Raw genomic sequence first — 23,130 nt, forward strand, 5'->3', positions numbered from 1 at the left:
GGCATTTCCAGTAGAAATGGGCTGACATATCCTGAGCATAACCATGTATAATATCCACTGAAGTTAAAAAGAGGTGCTTTGCAACATTAAACTGCAGTGTGCAGTACGTATTTTTCGCACCATAAGGTGCACGGGATTATAAGGCACATTAAGCGAAACAAAGCAGTCAGATAAATCAAACTTTATTAAACTCATTCTTCTTGCTTCCTCCACTTCTGTACCATTGATTCATTAATGTTAAATTCTCTGGCAGCTGCTCTATTCCCATGTTGTTGCAGTATATTAATGACTAACCTCGTATTGTGGATGGATTATCTCAGTTGTTCTCCTGACTGAAGTTTGGTCCGTTTACAGTATCCTGCCATGCGATTGCATTTGTCTCTAACCATGAAGAACCTTCACGTTAACTTTTATAAGTGGAAAAGTGTTAGTGTTCGTCCTCCAGCTTCACTGTTTATGTTATGCTAACATAGCTGTGTCGCTAGCGATCACGTAGCACATCATTATATACTAGCTAGCCCAACTTCAGTAACCCTACAAACGTCACTGCTGTTTAGTTTCCTGTCTTCATTTATGTTGGAAGTGATAGCAGAGCTGTACGTTTGATTTTTTTCAGAAATCTCTCAGTCAGAACATGCAATATCATGCTTAGGTAACTAGCGAAACTAGCGAGCTAACTTCCGCTAGCTTCCTGCTAACTTCTAACTCCGTTAAATGTAATAACTTTTGTTTTCATGGATGCCTGGAAGTTAAACTTTATAGTTACACCTGGTAAAGCAGCAATGCTGATCGTTTTATTAAAGATGAAAGAATTTAGACAGTTTTTAACTCTAAGTGATGCTGCAGTGTTGTTTGACCTGAAGCATACGGAGTTTAGGACCCAGATTACTCCCAGATTTAAGAGCATCTTAGTCCGACAAATATGACAATAACAACGGCCGCTTGCATGTTCTGCAAAAAAATGTGCTTTGTTGTGTATCTGACGGACAAACACCAAACCAGTTCCACATCACTGAAGTTGCACCATTTTTACAAACCAATTCTGGTTCATCTGTTTCACTCAACAATCGGCCATGTGCGTATGAAAACAAAGGCACTGCACATGCGCGTTTTACTCCCATTCTATCGCGATATTTCATTTTCCTATCGTTGCCTAACATTATACCGGTATTACCGTGAACGGTATAATATGGCCCAGCCCTAGCCATTTGCACGAACCCTCACACTACACTCACCATCTGATGATAAAATTTATATCACAGGGAACCACACAGACCCTGTTGGTCTCACAAACATGTAAATTATAGTCCCACAATAAACTGGAGCAGGTTTGAAACTCAAACAGGGATAATGCTTAAAGTTGGTGATAAAAACACAATTCTGGGTTTAGATTGTGACTATTGAAGTGGGTGTAAAATTGATTTACTTTGGTTCTGAGGGGGTGAAGTAGAAGAAATATATTTTTTCAGGGATTTACCTTTTAGCATTCATTTATTCAAACATTCACTCAGGTTGCCTGTTAATAACCAATCTGATAACCAATGTGTCTTTTAATTTTTAAAATGAAAGGTCCAACATTTCATTCATATCATTTCTATCACATGAAAAATAAAGCCTTCCAATTCCACCGACTGTACTCCAACATGGTGCCTGAAATTATCAGCTTAAAACCATGAGATTGGCACGCATATTTCCTCATTTTCCTCCTTTTTAAAACAGGTGAAGTGGCCCATTGAGGGCAAATGCATCAAATAACAAACACACTCACACACCAGATATGAGCGTAAACGGAAGTAGCTCAACAGCTCAATGCCCTACACCTTTCTCTGCTACACCCCGAGATACTCTCAGCACTGTTGGAGCGACCTCTGCCGAACAAAGCAAGCATACCATATTTGCCATATCTACTAAAAAGAAATGAAGCACCAGAGACTGAAGCTGTGGCAGCTTTGCACATGCCGATCAGCTGAAATGATCCACCTTCACCATTAAAACCTTCCTGTAAAAGCAAATCAAATCAATGCACCTACAAAACAGCCAGCAACACTGAGAGCCGTGACAATATCCAACACAGATCAGCCTTCAATCGACGAATAATTCAAATCATAATTGAAAGGTTAAAAAAGAGAAATAATGAGTGAAAAGGTGAATCCGGATCTGGCGCCATATGTATGCAATGGGAGGCTGTTGCAGCTCTGCCAGTGCTGGCTTCATTTGACTGCATCAGTTACAGCACACCACCGTGGAGATAGCATTATCAGTCGAGCGTTTAACCGCACTGTTGGGGAATAAATCGAGACCGATCGGTGTAAAGAGGACAATCGCTGGAATCCGGGTTTTTTTTAGTAATTTAAAAGTGAGCATTCTGTTGTTAGCTAGCATCGCTGCTAACAGCTAGCTACAAAACAGTGTACAAATTAGCCACCAGTGAGCCGGAGACAAACAGTGCAGCAAGAACTTTGAGAATATTGGCTAAAAATGCAAGTTTAAGGTGTGTATGTGGTTTATTTTGAACCGCTAAAGCTGGACACAGGCAGGACAGTGACACAACCCGGGACCATGTATAATCAGACCCCGGCACAAAGCGAACAACGTGCCTGCACAGAGTATTCATTTTCCGGGGCGCAGCATCTTCCTGCACATTCAGTTGCCCTCCGGTCCAGCACAAAAGCAAAAGACTCCAAGGCTGGCAGCGGCCAATTTGACGCGTACCGACAGTTCGACACCGGCGGCTCGGCCGCTCACAGGGGGCTGGTCCACCGGTCGGGACAAAACATATTTTCCGTGGAGCGGAAAACAGGGCAAAAGGAAAACAAGCTTGGCGCAGAAAAAGCTCACACACTCACCTCGGTCCCAACCGAAGCCATGGTGCCTGGACGTAAACTCCGCCCACCGTGGAATTACGTCACACTTATTGATGCGCGCACTAAGTTAAAAAAGCCACACCTGAAGGCTGCTTTTGAAGAGCTTCTGTACTAAGACAGGGTATCAACGGCTCCGAAGGACAAAATGAGGAGCAAACAAGGGCAAGTCGATCAGTTTATGGGGAAAAATGTCAAATTTCCTAGAACAAAATTTGGAAATGTACAAGAAAAGGCTCTCAAATTTCTGAGGAGAACAAAAACATTTTTTTGCAAATTTAGAACTAAATTTTTAAATTAAATATTTACAAAGAAAAAATGGAAAAGGTTACCAAAATTTAGAACAAAAATTTAGAAAATAAATGAACAAATTAGGGAGAAGGCCCTGGGGGCAGATCCAGGACAAGCTGGAGAGATATCTCTCGGCTGGCCGAGTCCCCCCGGATAAGCTAGAGGAGGTGGCTGGGGAGAGGGAGGTCCGGGTTTCTCTGCTTAGGCTGCTGCCCCCGCGACCCGGCCCTGGATAAAGCGGAATAAGATGGATGGATGGAATTAACAAAGACAGAATTACAATACAAAGTCACACATTTACTAGGAAAAATGGCAAATTTACTAAAATTGGGGAAAACAAGGAAAAAGTTGCAGATTTCTTGGAATAAAACGTACGTAAAGCGTAAAATCGTGCTTATTAAACATTCTGCTTTTGAAAGGTTTCTGTAGTAACATGGACTTTCCTTGCTACTGCTGTCAGACTCCACAACAAAGACTTTGCAGCTGACCAAACATCCACCCATGTGCAATAACACTAAGTGCAATTCTCTTTTTCTGACAACACTGTATTTTCCCATGTGTGGGACTAATAAAGGTTATCTTATTTGACTTTTAGAGGCTACGAAGGACAAAATAAGGGGCAAAGAAGGACAAAATGAAAAATGTATAAGGAAAAACTGTCAATAAGATAAAATACAAGAAAAGCCCTCAAACTTATGAGAGCAAAGTCAGAAATTTTATTCAAAAAGTTGCAAAGCTAATTTAAAACTTTAAAAAAATCAGATAAGATAAGACTTTATTGATCCCACGGTGGGGAAATTTGCATTACCACAGCTCAGGTACCAATAGCAGACGAATGCAAAGAGTATACCAAGAATATAAAGTTAAGAAATACAAATACACATACATCCATACACACTAAATATACAGTCAGGTCCATAAATATTGGGACATCAACACAATTCTAACATTTTTGGCTCTATACACCACCACAATGGATTTCAAATGAAATGAACAAGATGTGCTTTAACTGCAGACTGTCAGCTTTTATTTGAGGGTATTTACATCCACATCAGGTGAACTGTGTAGGAATTTGGCATTTTGCATATGTGTCTCCCACTTGTTAAGGGACCAAAAGTAATGGGACAGAATAAGAACCGTAAATCAAACTTTCACTTTTTAATACTTGGTTGCAAATTCTTTGCAGTCAATTATAGCCTGAAGTCTGGAACACATAGACATCACCAGACGCTGGGTTTCATCCCTAGTGATGCTCTGCCAGGCCTCTACTTCAGTTCCTGCTTGTTCTTGGGGCATTTTCCCTTCAGTTTTGTCTTCAGCAAGTGAAATGCATGCTCAATCGGATTCAGGTCAGGTGATTGACTTGGCCATTGCAAAGCAGTCCACTTCTTTCCCTTCAAAAACTCTTTGGTTGCTTTTGCAGTATGCTTTGGGTCACTGTCCATCTGCACTGTGAAGCGCCGTCCAATGAGTTCTGAAGCATTTGGCTGAATATGAGCAGAAAATATTGCCTGGAACACTTCAGAATTCATCGTGCTGCTTTTGTCAGCAGTCACATCATCAATAAATACAAGAGAACCACTTCCACTGGCAGCCATACATGCCCACGCCATGACACTTCCACCACCATGCTTCACTGATGAGGTGGTATGCTTAGGATCATCAGCAGTTCCTTTCCTTCTCCATACTCTTCTCTTCCCATCACTCTGGTACAAGTTGATTTTGTCTCATCTGTCCATAGGATGTTGTTCCAGAACTGTGACGGCTTTTTTAGATGTCGTTTGTCAAACTCTAATCTGGCCTTCCTGTTTTGGGGCTCACCAAAAGTTTACATCTTGTGGTGAACGCTCTGTGTTCATACTGCTGGAGTCTTCTCTTGATTGTTGACTTTGACACACATACACTTTCCTCTTGAAGAGTGTTCTTGATCAGGCCAACTGTTGTGAGGGGTGTTTTCCTCACCAGGGAATGGATTCTTCGGTCATCCACCACAGTTGTTTTCCATGGTCTTCCGGGTCTTTTGGTGTTGCTGAGCTCACTGGTGCATTCCCTTCTTTTTGAGAATGTTCCAAACAGTTGTTTTGGCTACGCCTGATCTTTTTGCTATCTCTCTGATGCATTTTGTTTTTTCAGCCTAATGATGGCTTACTTCACTGATAGCTCTTTGGATCTCATCTTGGCAGTTGACAGCAAAAGATTCCAAATGCAAATAGCTCACTTGAAATGAGCTCTGGACCTTTTATCTGCTCATTGTAATTGGGATAATAAGGGAATAACACACACATGGCCATGGAACAGCTGAGAAGCCAGTTGTCCCTTAACAAATGGGAGACACATATGCAAACTGTTGTAATTCCTACACCGTTAACCTGATTTGGATGGTAAATGGTAAATGGCCTGTATTTATATAGCGCTTTACTAGTCCCTAAGGACCCCAAAGCGCTTTACATATCCAGTCATCCACCCATTCACACACTGGTGATGGCAAGCTACGTTGTAGCCACAGCTGCCCTGGGGCGCACTGACAGAGGCGAGGCTGCCGGACACTGGCGCCACCGGGCTCTCTGACCACCACCAGTAGGCAACGGGTGAAGTGTCTTGCCCAAGGACACAACGACCAAGACTGTCCAAGCCGGGGCTCGAACCGGCAAACCTTCCGATTACAAGGCGAACTCCCAACTCTTGAGCCACGATCGCCCGCTGTAAATACCCTCAAATAAAAGCTGACAGTATGCAGTTAAAGCACATCTTGTTTGTTTCATTTGAAATCCATTGTAATGGTGTATAGAGCCAAAAATCTTAGAATTGTGTCGATGTCCCAATATTTATGGACTTGACTGTACATTTATACATATACATACACAAATACATGCACACGTTCATACATATATAAGATGCATTATGCATGAGGTGGTAACCGTGGATGACCAATGGATGACCACAATGTCCAAGTGACTCATGACATCATGAGGAGGAGTTATAGAGTCTAACTGCTGTTGGGATGAATGATCTGCGAAAGCGCTCCTTCCTGCAGTGACGGTGTTTCAGTCTCTGACTAAAGGAGCTGCTCAGCGCACTCCCAGACTCATGCAAAGGGTGATGTGGGTTGTTCATGATGGATGTCACCTTTACTAACATCCTCCTCCCGCCCATCACCTCCACAGACTCCAGAGGACATCCCAGCACACAGCTAGAGCTCCGCACCAGTTTGCCAATCCTTCTCCTCCTGTCCCTGTTTGTGCATCCACTCCCCCAGCAGGCCACTGCGTAGAAAAAGGTGGATACTACCACAGTGTCATAAAATGTCCTTAACAGAGTACTGCAAAGGACCTCAGTCTCCTCAGCAGATGGAGTCGACTCTGGCCCTTTTTATACAGGCTGTCTGTACTGTATTTGTAGTCCAGTCCAGTTTATTGTTGAGGTTATCACCCGGGTACTTGTATGAGTCCACTATCTCAATGTCTTTTCCCTGGATGTTCACCAGTGTTGTAGGGGATGACTTCCTCCTGAAGTCTATGACCATCTCCTTTATCTTGCTAGGTTCTAGGTTCTTTATTATTATTTGTCACATGCATAGTTATACAAGTATAACACACAGTGAAATGTAGCCTGACACGCTCCTCGACATGTGCAAAAATTGGGGGGGGTGTAGAGGAAGAACATTATATATATATATATATATATATATATATATATATATATATATATATATATATACACATATAGTATATACACTGGGTGAATGTGCAGTAGTAGCAGCAAGCAGGTGAATTCTGTACATTAATATGAATAGACATCTGACTATTTTACAGGATAGACAATATAAACATATTTAAAATTAAAGGAATTGAAATGTACATTGTGCTCTGGTTTAGTGTCTGGAAGAGTCCTGTCTCAGTCAATTATAGATGATGTGAGAGGGCGGGTGTGTGTGTTTAGGGCACGGATGGCTTGGGGATAGAAGCTCCTCTTGAGTCTCTCTGTCCTTGCCCGGATGATGCAGAACCTTCTACCAGATTGCAGAAGTTGGAACAGTTTGTTGCCAGGATGGGACGGGTCCTTCAGTATCTGCGCTGCTCTAGTCCGGCATCTCCTGGTGTAGGTGTCCTGAAACGGGGGGAGAGCAATCCTGCAGCAGCGTTCTGCTGTACGGATCACTCTCTGGAGAGCTTTTTGGTCCTTCACACAGCTGTTCCCGAACCACGATGTCATGTTCTGTGTGAGGATGCTCTCCACAGCGCCTGTATAGAAAATCCTGAGGATCTTTGGAGAGACCCTGAACTTCCTCAGTTGTCGTAGGTCATACAGGCGCTGCCTAGCGTTGATTTGGAGAGCATTGGTCTCACACCAGCCAACAAAGTCACTGATGACCCTCCTGTATTTCTGATCATTTCCGTCTGATACGCATCTAATGATGGCTATATCATCTGAGAACTTTTGTAGGTGGCAATGGTCTGAATTATAACAGAAGTCAGAAGTATACAGTCTGAACAAGAAGGGTGAGAGAACCGTGCCCTGTGGCGCCCTGCGTGCTGCAGATTACCACGTCGGACAACAGTCATGAAGCCTCACATTCTGTGGTATGTTGGTTAAGTAGTCAGTGGTCCATGCAGTCAGCTGTTTGCCCACTCTGGTTCCCTCCAGCTTCCCTAGTGTAGGCTGGTTGGTGTTGAAAGCACTGGAGAAGTCAAAAAACATGATCCTCACAGCGTTCCCCGCCTGCTCTAGGTGAGAGAGGGATTGCTGCAACAGGTACATGACAGCGTCATCCACCCCAATTCCAGACCAGTAGGCAAACTGCAAATCTAAAATTATTAAAATAAAACCTGAGTTGAACAGTAACATGAGAAATGTTACAACATGTCATAATTTATTTAATAAAGCCTAAAATGCAGAAGCAGTGTGTGAAAAACACACTGATTCAGTGACTTGTAGGACCACCTTTAGCAGCAATAACTTTAAGTAATCATTTTCTGACTTTATCAGTCTCGCACATGGCTATGGAGGAATTTTTTTTTCTTTTCCTGTACTGCACCAATCAGACAGAGTACTGGACACCCTCACATACTGCTTCTTGTCTGTCATGTGCTCAGTAATATAGCTTCTCTCTCAGCAGCAGCCGCTGAGGAATCTCCCAAACAACGTGAATCCGATAACTTGAGAACTAGATGACATAGCAGCTGCAAATTGATACCAAAGATCTACTCAAGGTCAAGTTTTATGAAAATCTTGTAAGTGTGATCACTTCAGGTGATGCAGTATTTTGAAATTGATACCATAGGTATATCTACTTGGAGGCTGTGGGTAGCACTGACAGCAGCCAATATGTTTACTTTCTCCAGATGTGTACTCTGGATTGTTCTAGTACTGAATGTCTCTCTAGTAAAACTAATATGAGGCACAGCTAACCGTCTTTAGGCATTAGTCCAGTTGAACTGCATCTAATATATGCATGGGAAATTGAGGATACCTGTGGTTAAATGGTAAACAGTAACTCTCAACAGCAACTTAATTTAACAGTAGGTTTTGTTGTCCGCCAGAGGGCGCAAGCCGGACATTATCGGTGTTAAACACAGTGGAGAAGAAGGTCAGATATCTCTTAATATAAGAACTCTCGCTCTATCGACTTCTGGTTTGATAGGGGGCGCTCATGAGATGGTTCTGGTAACGAGTCGATATTATATAATTTCGAATTCATTATTATTGCCTTGGAGAACAAAAGTAAAATAACATTTTGGCTGTTTATGTAGAAGCATTTGCAAACGATTGCTTTAGCCGTTTCGTTATAATTACTCCTATTATCTGAGGTCTTGGTCGTGTGCGCCATCTGCTGGCAACCTTCTAAACTCCAGTTCATTTCTACACAATGTTTTTAACAGGAAGTAGACTCTCTTCCAAGTTATCGCCTCTGGTTGGGTGTCCGGTAGTTCCTCCTGGGTTTGAGTTGTCTGGGAAACCCGCCATGTACGGGCTCTGCTTTTCAAGGAGGTTTGCTGAATAAACAGTGCTGAATATTTGGTCCACCCCGGCTTGTTTAGCTCCTAGGGATAGATGACGAGCTAGCCGACCGAGTACCTCGCGTTTAAAGTCAGATATAATCCGGTGAAGGTTGACCTAAAATCCGACATGACCCAACAAGCTGCGGCTCTGCAGACCTACAACAACGAGCTGGTCAAATGTGAGTGAGCCTATTTACTGTCAATAACACATTGGACTGATTAGCATAACAGTGTTAGCGGCTTAAATTTAAATTGTAGTATACTTACTGGTTAATATATAAATTAAGCATATTTGCCTAGTAAATGACTATTGCGCTTTAATTTCGCAAGAGAATATGTAGACCAAGCATATTGTAGCCTGCACTGTCACCAGAGAACAATACTCGGGTTTACTTATTGTGTTAAATTCTATTGTGTTCTCCTTATGTGTGTTTTGTAGCATTTTTATTCAGATGGCTTGTCTTGTCATATTGGGTTTATTTTAATGAGCTATTCTGCGGCCGGAGTGGATTCTTTGGGGAGCCAGTGTTCTGGTCCCAGCTTGCAATGTTAATACCCTTGTGTTAAAGAAAGTTTGCTGCCTGTAATTTTGTCTAAAACCGATAAAAGTCCTTTTTTTTGAGAGGTTAACCTGTGATTCTGCACCTCGCCTAATAATCTGATTAACCTCCTCAGATCACCTTTAACCCTTTGCGCTCCACACTGGCGCAAATGGCGTTAACAGGTATCAGCTCTGAGTGCTTGCAGCAGTCAATTTGACACTTTTTCTTCTTCTCTCAAAAGTTTTAGAAGATAAAAGACCAGTGAAGCTGAAGCTTGTCACATGTCAGGTGTTGGTTAATCTGTTTCTGGTCTGCTGGAATTAGGGAAGCACTAATCCTACTTTTTTAGTCCAAGTGGCTAAACCATTTCACTCACTCAAATGAAAATTAAGACCAGTAAATTCATATCGCGATATAATTTGAAGCATGTGCGGTAACGATATATATCACGATATATTCTTTTCTTCGATATAACGTATTTTCCATACTATAAGGCACACTTAAAATCCTTTAATTTTCTCAAAAATTGAGTGTGCCTTATGTATGAATTCTGGTTGTGCTTACTGACCTTGAACCGATTTGGGCGTGCAGAAATCTGTTAAAAAATGTTTTAGTACAACTTTGGTAAGCTGCACTGCTTGATGGATTGTCAGAGCATTACAGCTGCAGTCGTGAGGAGCTTCGCGGAGTAATCTGGGTCCAAAACTCCGTCTGCTTCAGGTCCCAAAGTCAAACAAACACTAAGAGTTAAAAACGGTCTAAATCCTTTCATCTTTAATTAAATCATCAGCGTTTCTGCTTTATCGGGTGTAACAATTAAGTTTTACATCCATGAAAACAGAATTTATTAAATTTAACGGAGTTAGAAGTTAACAGGAAGTTAGCTCGCTAGTTTCCACCTAAACATGACATACCATGTTCTGACTGAGAGATTTTTGAAACTAATTCAAACGTACAGCTCTGCTACCACTTCCAACATAAATGAAGACAGAAAACTAAACAGCAGTGGCGTTTGCAGGGGTACTGAAGTTGGACTACCTGGTATATAATGTTGTGCTACGTGACTGCTAGCGACACAGCTATGTTAGCATAACATTAGCACAGTGAAGCTGGAGGATGAACGCCAACTTTTTTCCACTCGATAAAAGTTAACGTGAGGGATTCTGGTGGTCAGGGACAAATGCAATCACATAGCAGGATGCTATACACGGGCCAAACTTCAGTCAGGAGAACAACTGAGATTATTCATCCACAATACGAGGTTTGTCATTAATATACTGCAACAACATGGGGATAGAGCCGCTGCGAGAGAATTCAACATTAATGAATCGATGTTACGGAAGTGGAGGAAGCGCAGTTTTTGGCTTTCCCCTTATTTCAAAAGTGCTTCATCTCTTTGCTATGACTGTGGCCCGCCATAATTTGCAGATGATAATGGTTTTAGCTGCTGCAATGCTTTCGACCAAAACAGGCGCAGCTTGATGACATCATCAACGAGCGATAGAGCGGTATAGTCAAAATCTCTATCATTGGCCAAATTTATACAGTTTCTATTGTATATCGTTTATATCGCCCACCCCTAGTTTACTGTATCCATGTCTGTGTTTGGGCTGCGTAATTATGGCAGAAATCATCTGTCTGAGTCCCGAGGAGATCTACTGAGGCTCTAGTTTAATCCCACCTTTCCCTCTCGATCAGGTATTGAGGAGCTTTGCTCGAAGCGGGATGAGCTGAACCGACAGATCAAGCAGGAGGAAGAGGAAAAGGAGCGGCTGCAGCACGACATCCGTGTCCTCTCGGAGAAGCTGAGCCGAGTCAACGAGAGCCTGACGCAGAGACTCGCCGCACGCGCCACCTTCGACCGCACCATCGCCGAGACGGAGGCTGCATACACCAAGGTGTGTCAATGACCGAGCCTGCAGTGGTTTTCATATGCTGAGTTTTTGTTTACACAGGTATTTATAAAGGCAAAATTTAAAAAAATTTAAATTCATGTGGCTCTTCTGCAAAGTTAATCAATATCACATAACAGGTGCATGGCGAATGGAGAACAAACGGAGCTCTGCATAACAGCAAACCCAGCAAGAATTTCCATGTTGATTGATGTTCTGTATTATATATTATTCTGCATTATACGGAGGTTTCTTCCTGTTAATAGGGAGTTTTTCCTTCCCACTGTTGCCAAGTGCTTGCTGATAGGTCATCTGATTGTAGGGTCTTTGTAATATAAAGGATCTTATGTAGTCACACCATGGCTGCTTCTACCTTGTGACAGAAATGTTATTTCTAACTCAAAATAGCAAGTAATTTTTGGCACAACAGCCTCATACCACAACTGCTTCTCACCCAAGTTTGCTGGGTAATACCAGCTGCAGACGTTCGGAGGAAGGAGAGGCGGGGGTGGGATACCTTTATTAGTGCATGAGTAATGGATCAGTGGTTATAAGGTGTTAAAACAATAGCTGTTTGTTGGACTGTCTGCATCAACCAGAAAAGCTCTGTCTCAAGCGTTGATTCAAGAACTAATTAAAAGTTGGGTATGGCCACAGAAGCTTTTGGCTGCTGTACTGGATGTCAGTAAGATCCCACCTGCTGATGCTGAACTCCCTTTGTGCTCTCACTTAATCACTGTAAACAAACACTCCTGAGCTGCTCTGATTAAAAAGCAACAAATTGGCCAAGCCTGGACCCCTTCTTTAATTGCTTCTAAAGTGCACCCCACACTTCCTCTGAGTTTCTGCACAAGTTAGTTCATGTTGTTTTGTTTTTACTCCTGCAGATATTGGAGAGCTCCCAGTCTCTCCTGAGCGTCCTAAAGCAGGAGGCAGGAAACCTCAGTAAAGCCACGGAGCCTCGGAGGACGGAGCACTGAAGGCGAGGAGCAAAACTGTGCACCTGACCTCACCTGACTGTGGCTTCTGAGGCAGTTTATTCCCCACTTTGGACTAATTTTTAATATATTTAAACCTTTGTTGTAAGTTTCTGGATTCAATAAATGTATTTCCTAACATTTTCTTTGTGTTAAAACTCCAATTTGTTTGTTTTGCTTGTTGAGTGAGAGGCATAGGCATAGTTCTCATTCAGCTTAATTGGCATTCTCCAGAGACCACCAGCAGAGTCTGGAGATGCTGTGGCAGACTTCACACCGTATGACACGTGATGGGTTTGGCAGTGGGTCAATTGGTATTTTGGGAAAGCATATTGTTGGTGAATGCCAGTGTCAAGTAGAGTGGTGACTCCTGGGATCTCTTCAACACTCTGCCATGACCAGTTGGGGTGAGGGGAGGAAGACTACCTGTGCAAGTTGAGGAGAGCGCGATGGTTTCTACTCAGTTCACCAAACAATTCCTCTTCTTTTGGGGGACGCTGTCGCCTCTTTAGTGCACCTTTTGTCACCTTTATTCTGTTTGCATGGCTCCAAAAGGGCTGCTTCTACCCACTGAGGTTTTTTTTTCCTATTTGTGTTCTAGATTAATGTCCTTGTTTTGTTGTGTATAAAAATGTTTGTTCCCATGTGGTTCATCCACCACTTTAGACTTATTAGAACTGAGATTTCTAACAGGTTTTGTTTTTTAAGGGATTTAAGCTTATTTTTTCCCCATCAGACATTCCCAAATAATAAAGTAACCCATATGCGTAGAAGTCATACTTGGCGCATAGTTTAATTCATAGACAAGAAAGGCTAGAGCACTCGCATTTCTTCAAGTCTTCTATTTATTGAGCTTTCATTTGTACAAGTATGACATCACTTTTTTTTTTTCACTTGCCCAAATCATTGACAATAACTTTACAGTAAGCACATCTGCTGCGATGTAGATTTACAGACGAGAGGAGGGTGGAAAGTAAAAGATGAGCAAGCTTTCTACCACAGTGTTGCTACAGAGTGACCAACACAAACTGCTCATTTTGCATCGGGCATAGACAAAGACGGAGTTGGGACACTGCGGCAAGAGTCGGTGTGTACACTTCAGAAGCGCTAAAGTTGAGTGTTGCGTCTCTGGCCATCAGAAAAGTTCTTGCTGGTGCCATTTAAGACGAGATCAGTGAAGTTTGCCCACAGTTTGGTCCTTCAGTTCACAGAGAGAGCAAAAAGAGTACCGCAGAGTGGGTTTTGGTCAACAGAGGCAGCAGTTACCACAGGTTGATGGATCCACAGGTGTGTCATGTGACCATTAGCCACAATTCCAAAGGAGGTCCAAGCAGGGCTCAGTTAAAGGGGACCCGCAATGCTTTTATGGTCATAAACTCTGAGAGACAAAAGTTTGTTTAAAACATTCAGTTTCTAGCAGTTTTTTCTACTCTTGGTTCTATTTGATATCAGAAAGCATGGATATCACTAGTATGGTCATCTCGAGCACAGAGGCCCCTCCCACCTGTGGTTGCTTGTGAGGGGCAGCCAATCAGAAGTAAGCTGCAGTTAAATCAGCTCATTTCAGACTAAGAATTACTTTAACCTCTCTATCATGCACAGCTATTCTGGTAGGGTCCACAAATAAGAATATGGAAATGAGCATTATGGGTCTCCTTTAATCAGTGTGTTTGGAGGATTTATATCCATGCCTACAAATCAAGCATACTTAACATTTTTTTGGTGTTTTCGTTTACATACCCAAGATTTTTGTGTTTCAAGCAGTTTTCATTCATTTCCTCTCATATGATAGAGCACTCTGTAAACACCACAGTGAACAACAAGTTTCAATCAGTGGTCCTCGCTTTTTCTGAGGTGATCCTTGATTATCTGTTGTCTTTGATCATGAGACGCACCGTAGTCGAGTTTCTGCAGATTGTGTTTGCACAGCTACAAGTGACAGGGAATTGTCGAGTGTATTGGAGAGATTATTGGGTTAGCAAGGTATAATCCAGCGTAGTTTTTAGTGTTTTCAGAGGTGGCTTTCTTTTAGTAACAAAAGCCAGACACATAACCCAATCCAGAGCAGCCAACCTCACGAGTTTTGATTTCAGAATTTACTGATTCACTTTTAGGCTTTATTTCCCTGGCATGGAGGTTCAATGGGCTAAATTTGGCTTTTTGCTCTTGAACTAGGCTTAAACTATATCTGGTAAACTAAATTTAAAGGTGATCTGTATTCCAAGTTCATATATTTTATACCTTCAATCTTGTGAGTGCCATATTACCACTACCACTGAATGAAGCTCTGCTTTCAAGTTACAGCAGCACAAACTGTGCATTTTCTTCTAGCAGGAATTTGCACAGATTTGGTTGGTGATGGAAAAAACTGATTTCCTCTTCTATTACTTCATCAGGCCGAGTACCCTTTAATGTTTAAATGATTTTCTGCAGAAAGGCTCTCTTGACTAAGCAGCACCAGGGAAGACTTCTGGGTCTTTTTGTAAGTTTTCTCTCTTTTCATATCTAAAATATTAGCAGGATATGCTCAATTGATTGATTTTGTGCAGAATGAAAGCCAAAGTGTGTCCAATGCCTCCTTGTACGTGAGTGCGCACACAGGCTGAAGCAGAAAGCTTGGACTAATAAAGGAAGCTGATAACTGCTGTTGTGAAAGCTTTTATCGCTTGATTGGGAATTGAGGCTTTGTCAAGCCACATAACACAAAGAAAGTCCAGCTATTTTGAACCAGACCAAGTAAAATGTATACTGCAATAGATGGAAATGTGTTCATTATTACTAACTTTTTGCCAGTTTGAGACCTTTTCAGAGAAATGTATTGAAGGTCAAATCCAGCCATGCTAAAGTTTGGAGAAACAATAACAGGGCTCACTGTTCAATGTGATGTTTTCTGGTAAGCTGATAATCATACCACAGGAAATTTATTGAAAAAAAAATTACATTCAGTCTTCTGAAACAGAAGCAGTGCTGAGCAGTCACATTGAGCGCATGAAGTAAACATCCAAAGTTCGTGGTTCTTTCAAATCGGTGTACACCAGCAGGGGGTTGGAGAGATTTTGTAGGCGGACAAAGATGAAGTCCCTGTGGACCTGTGTGGCGAAACTGCACTTCGGGCTGCTGTTTTTGGTCACAGTGACAAGGCCAAACAATCGTAAGACTAGAGTGGCAAAAGAAAACAAAGTGGTCATGGCATTCATCGCGATGCATTCAACTGTGTGTGGCTGAAGAGTTTCATTTCAAATTTTAATTCATTCATGCCGACTGAGACATGGGATTGAAATTAGAAATGCACAGATTATCCCCACCTTTTTTCTTTCAGAATATCTAAATATCAATCAGTGCAATCTAAACTGATATATCAGTCCACCCCAATCAAAACCCTGACTTAGACTTAAGTCAGGCTTTTCTTTGAAATGTAACTCTTCAACCAAATTTAGGTTGGTGACAAATTAAAGGAAAAGCCTGAACCCTTTAACCCCATATATGCCCTCAGGGGGCAATTTTGCTGGCATGGTTGATGGAAGTGGTCTCTTACAGGATGATAATGCCCTTCCCCGATCTTGAAAGGAAACAGGTGGGATGTCACTGAATGGATTAATGAGGATGACATCATTAAGAATCAAGTGCTACAGTCTCCAACGTGTTAGATGACATCATCGTGTTTTGGAGGCACGTCATTGAGACGCTTTTAACCTTCTCCTCTAATTTGTCACCAGTCTGTAGGCTTCTCATTCTTTTAAGTGCACATTTCCTCTACAGCCCACTCTTACTTCCTCATGAGGTGCAAAACAAAGCTAAAAGCATGACAGTGCAAAGACATCTATCAACCAAGACTCCCGGACGAAACATAAGTTGTAAATCCATCAGAGAGAAAGACAAAGCTCCTGACGGCAAAGAAACAAATTGCATCTGATTGGAGAAATAAAATGTAAAAAAATACATGAAATAATAAGCAGAAGAGATGAATCCCAGTGGAGACAGTACAACAATACTGGCCGAAGAGTGGATGCGAGGCCTTTACAGGAACTCTTTAATCAGTTGGCATTATGAGCATATAAAAATATGAATAATAAAAAAAAAAAAAAAAAGACAGACACACACAGACACACTTTCATTCTTTCTCACAAAACGCCTTTTTTTCTTTTTCTTTTAATGATCAATCACAATCACTGTTGCCTTCAAAGTGGACCGCCTTCTTTCCCTGTGGAATGTGAAAGTAGATGAGGTCCGACTGGTCTGGCGGGGATCTTTCGGAGCCCTCACCAGCAAACATCTGTACAAAAAACCAAAAACAAACAAAACGACCCCCCCCCTCAAAAAAAGCAGATTTCAGACATGCAAACTTCAACGTTAAGCAGGAATAAATACACAAAGAGCTGAGGAAAGGCATCGGGAGGTCTACCAGCTTTCCAGAGCAGATATACGGACACGTGATTTCAGCAATACGGACATACAGACATTGTTGGCCAAGGTCACTTTATCAAGCATTTAATAAGGAATGAGAGGTGCTACTGATCCCGGGGCGTGGGGTGCATATGTTTCCTCCCTCGTCACATGAAGAAGTGAAGCGTGTTGAAGTTTGCTTGCCAAAAAAAAAAAAAAAAATCCAGCAGCTTCAATCAGTACATAGTCTGCCAGAAAATATACAAAACCTAACAAAAAAAAAAAAAAAGGCATAGAGAAGCTTTACAGTAAGACAGAACCAACAGAAGTGCTGGACTCAAATCAAAACATGCGGATAAAAAAAGAAAAAAAAAAGAGAACAAAGAAATGCATTTGTGGCACCCTTTCACCATTTTTATGTGTATCTGCCGCCAATCTGCTGTAATGACACGCTTCCACGATAACACTGAACTCTGTCGGCTCCTTCCCTCGTCGACATCCTCCAAAAAGAATAAAATAAAATAAAACCTGAAGCTAAATTTGAACCTCGAAAGCAGCAAAAACTTCTACAGCGTGGCAAGGAGGAAGATTCTGGACGCTGACAGATCAACTGTCTGTTAGAGGATCACGGGTTGGGAAAGACAGCCCAGCTGCTTTTTTTTTTTTTTTTCCTTCTTCTTTTCTTTTTAAGATTTGTTGCTTCAGCTTCAGAAAGAAGGTGGGCATTGAACGCCAGCCACCCGGCAGCTCCAATGCGCAGCTGGTAACGTGGCGTGTGGCGGTGCCGTGGCAGGAAATCAGCCAGAAAAACAAAAATAAAACACCCATGTTTCCTGTCTGGTCAGGAAGATGTGCTTATAGTCGGCTGGAGTGTCGAGGTGGAGGCAGTCTGGTCCCACGGGTGAGATGCTGCGATGCTACTGTACAGCTGATTGGTCAGGCAGATCAGAAGTAAAGAGCGGGCTCACTGCTGTAGTCTGTGAGGGAGGAGCTGTCCGCCGGCGTGAGCTGAGAGAAAAGAGAAAGAAATACTTTGAATTAGATAAAGTTATGTAATCTAAGATACCCTACAATAAAGAAAGAATAGAAAGAATCAAACTACTATATGAGTTTTGGTGCAGCCCCTCAGTTCACCTTCTGTCCTCTACTTTTAAGTCACCTTTCTTCTGATTGGCTGCCCCTTTACAGACATAAGGCTGGAACAGCAGGTGGGCGGGGCCTCAGTGCCTAAAATGACTATATTAGGCACTAGAGATGAGTTTGGTTGCAAGATGAGCAGATCTATTCCCCAACTGGTTGACATGTGGTCGCTGGAGGTTGCTGCAATCACTAGAATGAAGTTGGTCACACTGAAATCTTGCATGCGATTGCTTTGTTTGCTAGCAGGTTGCTGTGATTACCAGTAGTTTGCTTCTTATCTTCAAATGTTTGCAGACAAATTGAAAAAGTGTAACTGAGACCATTCACCTTCTGGAATGTGCTGGCTGTAGTTTCATAGAGTAAAGGACGAGTGTCTGAAGATAAGACAGCAACTTCAATGCAAACTACAGGCGGTTAAGGCAATCTGCAAGTGACCAAAATAATCACACAGAGGTTTACAGTGCAGCATCCTCTCTTAAACCAATTTCACCCAGCAACTGCCAGCATCCAATTGCCAACCAGTCTCTATGCCTCTGAATGAAGATTCATGGGTAATAGGAAAAGAAAAACACTGTCTGAAACTGTTTGTTCAATGCATTCTGAAGCCTGAACCTTTCCTAATCATCACATTAAATGTATCACCTACAACTCTATAAAATGATGCCGTGTATAACAGTCTGAATTGCTGAAGTATCACAAGTTTCAGTTTAGGACCCAGTACCTTAATGTGCCATCTATAATCAATAATCCATCTATAATTTTAACCAAAATTCATTAAATCATAAGATGGCAACATACCAACTTTCATGGATGTAAAATATGCTGCTTTTCTCTGTTTCATATATTTGTAAATCAAATACTTTGAGTTGATCGATGGAGGTGAAAAACAGGGGGTCACATCTCCTCCTGTGGAGTCTGAAACCCAACTTTAAGTATGGCAGCTGAAGGCGTTTCCCTCACCATGACCTCCTCAGTTCTCTGTGTCTGCTGGGAGGCGGCATCCTCCTGGTTAATGCCGTCATCGTGTTTGTGCTCCTGCCAGGCGCTGAAGTCCACCGAGTGCTTGGGAATGTAGCTGGACAGATCTGCAGACAAAAATAAATAAATAAGACTAAAACACATTAGATATTAACTGTGTAACTTCCCCCCTGCATTTTTATTTTTATCCAAGTCATTCCGACATTTAGGTTTTCAAGTGTGTTTTTGGTATAAAGAATGTGAGCTGCTTTTAATGACTGTGCTTTATGAGATACAGTATGTGAATACACTGTTGTTAAATCATTACAGTGGCCACTGTTTCTTGGAGGATGAAGTTGTTTCACACAATAGGTTGCTTCAGCCCTGCTGCACCACAGTGGAGACTGTGACAGCAGAGTTCTTAGAAACATTGGTTTTATTTTAATTACTAAGCAACGCCAAAGACTTTTGCACAGCCTCAGTAGAGGTTGAAGAGGGGCGTAACATAATCTGGTGATTTAGAGCTACAATTATGAGCTTCCTTATTGATTTCCCAGTGGCAAAGCACAATATAGTTCATTATGTAACCCAGAGGAGACACGATAGTCATCACGTTTAACAAACATACAAAAATCACCGGTTCAATTTTTTTTTCTTTTTTACCTAAAAAGGCCAAAAATGCTGCTATTACAGGATCCACTTGTTAGCTGAAGGGCTTATTATATCTGAGTGAGTCAGCTGCTCTCAGATGTAGTAAACAGGGCAGCCAGTAGGGGGCTCTGCCATCACACCTATTATGGCCAATATGAACTTGCAGAATGCTAAAAGCTTGATAAAACTGGATATATGCATGTAGGTAAGTAGTCAGATTAGCAGTCTGATCTTTCAGTGCCATTTTGCCCAGATATATAAATACCCCCAAAAAACCCAAACAAACTAAACCAGCCCCCTTTAAAAAAAAAAAAAAAAAAAAAGATAAAAATACCACTAGCCTATCCTCAGTTCATTTAGGATGCGAATGCACTTCACCATTTTAATCTCTGCTCCACATGCAGTGTTTTTTAGTGCTAAACCTTTAATTCTGTTAACATCTGCTTTATCTAATTTGCATCAGAATGTGGCACGTGCTCTGTCTGGTAGGTGTTTTTGCCTAAATTAATTTTGAATAAACCTAAAAGCATAGCTATGTTGGCAACAATTAACATGATTTTTAACTCATTCTAAAATTATTATGAGGCTACACATATGACAAATATGCTCGCACTGAAAGCCTAAAGCCTTAAAGATGAAAACTGACCAAACATGCTCATGCAGACAGGCTAGCCTGATGTTTTTAAGTGATATAACTTGTCATGATAAGCAAACTGCTGTAAAGGTTTTAAGTTAATCTGGGGGCAGCTCACAGTAAAAGTTCAGTAAATGCAGCTCAAGAGTGAAGACAAAGTAGGGGTGTGTTTTTTAAAGGTAGTTAATTTCTCCCACTACTAAAAATACTGGATCAATCATGAAAGGTGATTCGCTTTGATAAGTTTGATTTACATGGCTGGTCGCTTGCAAACTCTCCAGGCACTGGTTGCCTAGGTAACCCTCTAACGTCTGAAGTGAGAATTTAAAACTAAAACTAAAAAAGTTCGTCCTTGCAAACAAAAAACTTGCAAGATAAGTGCGACTGCAAATGCACTTATCTTGCAAGCTGTGCCATTAAGTACAATCTGAGCCAGTGGATTTTAGGGTACATTGTGTTGATGATAAATAAAATAATAATAATCCTCATCGTCATCCTCTGAGGAACATGAGTATATGAAGGAGATTTGACAGCCAGCTCTTCTTTGTCTCACAAAATCTCACCGTTGCTGTTGGTGGTGTGGGAGGGCGAGCCGGTCAAACTGGCTCGAGGGATGTGGATCCGTCCTACCATGCTTGGCTGTTCGTCTGCCAACTTCTCATCTTGTTTGTCCTCCTCTTCCTCCTCCCCGCTGTCCCACACGCTGCTTTCTGATGGATACTCGTAGGTGCTCTGGAGGCTGGACTCATTGAAGGAGATCTTCAGCTGAAAGATGTGCAGAAAAATGGGTGTGATCACCTGCTGTTCTTTTTAAACATCTATACTTACGAATATTTAAACTCTTAAAATATAAAGTCCTTTGCTGTAAATCCACATGGTCATACATGTATGTTTCATGTTGAGTGAAACATACATGTATGACCATTATCAAAGAGCTCAGTTCCTGTCTCCTAACTTGATGTTTTTGCGAAGATATGATGTGAAATGTCCAATTATGCCCCACAATATCCTGCAATAAATATAAAGAATCTTTCCAAAAGTTCCCGGATTTGGATCAGGAGCATCTACACAAATTAATCTCTTCTAAATTGGAGTAACTTCCTATCTTTAGTAAAAAAAAGAAAAAGAATACCAATCCCTTGGTTATCTGCTTGGAAATACTCCTAATGCTAACAAACACACCAATAACACCTCATCACCAGATTCAGCATCTCACTCAAGCGTTTTTGTTTGAAATCAACATTGAGCTTCTTGTAATCACTTTCTACAACTGAAATACCTCAAATTCTACCAACATGCATTTATTTACTTCCTGGCAGAATAATTTGATGCAACGCCGCCTTGACTTATAAACCTGATTTGTTTACAGGCCAAACTTCTCCTTTCCCAGCACAGATTTGAACTTGACACTCGCAGCAGGCTCCTTCAAGAAGGCTTCGTTTTACGAGCCCAGTTAAACTGAACAGGTTATTACTTCCTTATTGCTGCGTAATTATACTGTCGATACTGAGCATCGCGTGTCTCAGTCATTTGATGACACTGCAGTCATGGCAGTTTAACTCGATGCAAACCCACTTCTTCATAACTTATTCAGCAAAGCTTTTAATTAGGATTCCTGCAGAGCCAGCTGCAGTTTGTTCACTCATCTGAGGCTACGTGTGCTGTACTTTGTGTGCCCTCTAAGTGGGACAGGTGGCAGCCTTGCAGGAGCTCGAGGGCCTGTGATTGATTGTCTCAGAGTATGCGGCGAGACGCGCCTGTCTGGCAATGCTTCAGAGGCTTGCAAACACAGATCTGCGGGGTGAGACGAGCCCTCGCACTTTGCTGGGCTGTGTAATGAATGCAACAGAGGTTTAAGCTGTCAGGGAGCATTTATTCTAAAGGGAGACATCTCACCACCTGTCGCCTGTACAGAAATCTACAGGTGGTGTGATCAACATGTATGTGCATCAGCTGTGCTGCAATCAGATCTGCCTATCTTGCCGACAAATCCAGGTATCTCTGTATGTGTTTGCCCATTTTTCACAGCTCTCAAAAACCATTCCCTTGTAGACTGGACGTAAAAGACGTTCGTAGCCACCGTATCATCACATCCTGAACAAGCTACCCTGCTGGCTATTCAAAGAAATGCAAGTTCAGGAAACATCCATTCTGGCTTTTCTTCTACTGTGTGTGGGCCTCACCTGTGTCAGTACTCCTGTCAATATATCCTCAGATTTTGCGATTGTGTTTCTCCTGTTCTGCACTTTGTGTCATTCAGCGACTGTTTTGGATTGAAGGTGACTTGACTATTTGATTATTTATCAACATTAGCTCGGCTCCTCTGGCTCACTGAAAGCATTTTATGTTTATTAGTAGCAACACGTACACACTTACACACACTACTGCCTGCATGTCAGATGTTGTGGCTACAGAAAAAAAGCTTAGTTCACTAGTTCATACAAATTAAAGCTAAAATACATCTTCCATTTCTGAAAGCTAACAGGAATTAAAAAGCACAAACATATGCAAAGACACCATCTTGCCATCAGTACACGCCTACTGCACATGATTTTTCTGGAGTCAAGTGTGCAGCTCTCTTCCTGAGGGCTTTATTTTGAAGTTGGCAGAAAGTCTATAAATGGTTTATAATAAGTTCCTATTTCTGTCTTCTGGTCGGATGTAGGCGTTGCAAACTCAAAAAGCTTGTATTTTTTCCCCCTGAGTTGCCATGGCATTCAAAACTGACACACACACACACACACACACACACACACACACACACACACAGACAAACCTGCTGTTTGTCTGTGTCTTCTCTGAG

At 41.8% G+C, this 23,130-nt stretch overlaps 2 protein-coding genes across 2 annotated transcripts in view; one reads left to right on the forward strand and one right to left on the reverse strand.

Annotated features, from left to right (window-relative positions):
- The first annotated feature begins 9,041 nt into the window (after window positions 1–9,041).
- ssna1 (Sjogren syndrome nuclear autoantigen 1) lies at window positions 9,042–12,707 on the forward strand. Its single transcript, XM_082541622.1, has 3 exons — window positions 9,042–9,330; window positions 11,392–11,591; window positions 12,473–12,707. The coding sequence occupies exons 1-3, from the start codon at window positions 9,279–9,281 to the stop codon at window positions 12,563–12,565; spliced, it is 345 nt and encodes a 114-aa protein (XP_082397748.1). The 5' UTR covers window positions 9,042–9,278; the 3' UTR covers window positions 12,566–12,707.
- A 2,739-nt stretch (window positions 12,708–15,446) lies between these two features.
- tprn (taperin) overlaps window positions 15,447–23,130 on the reverse strand; it is a 31,178-nt gene continuing 23,494 nt past the window's right edge. The window contains exons 2-4 of the mRNA XM_082542641.1: window positions 20,891–21,092; window positions 19,046–19,170; window positions 15,447–17,953 (exon numbers count right to left, since the gene is read on the reverse strand). Coding sequence (XP_082398767.1) covers window positions 17,891–17,953; window positions 19,046–19,170; window positions 20,891–21,092 — 390 coding nt within the window. The 3' untranslated portion in view covers window positions 15,447–17,890. The remainder of the gene's footprint in view (window positions 17,954–19,045; window positions 19,171–20,890; window positions 21,093–23,130) is intronic.

This window comes from Aulonocara stuartgranti, assembly GCF_965226115.1.
Source record: "Aulonocara stuartgranti genome assembly, chromosome: 7".
Lineage (NCBI taxonomy): Eukaryota > Metazoa > Chordata > Actinopteri > Cichliformes > Cichlidae > Aulonocara > Aulonocara stuartgranti.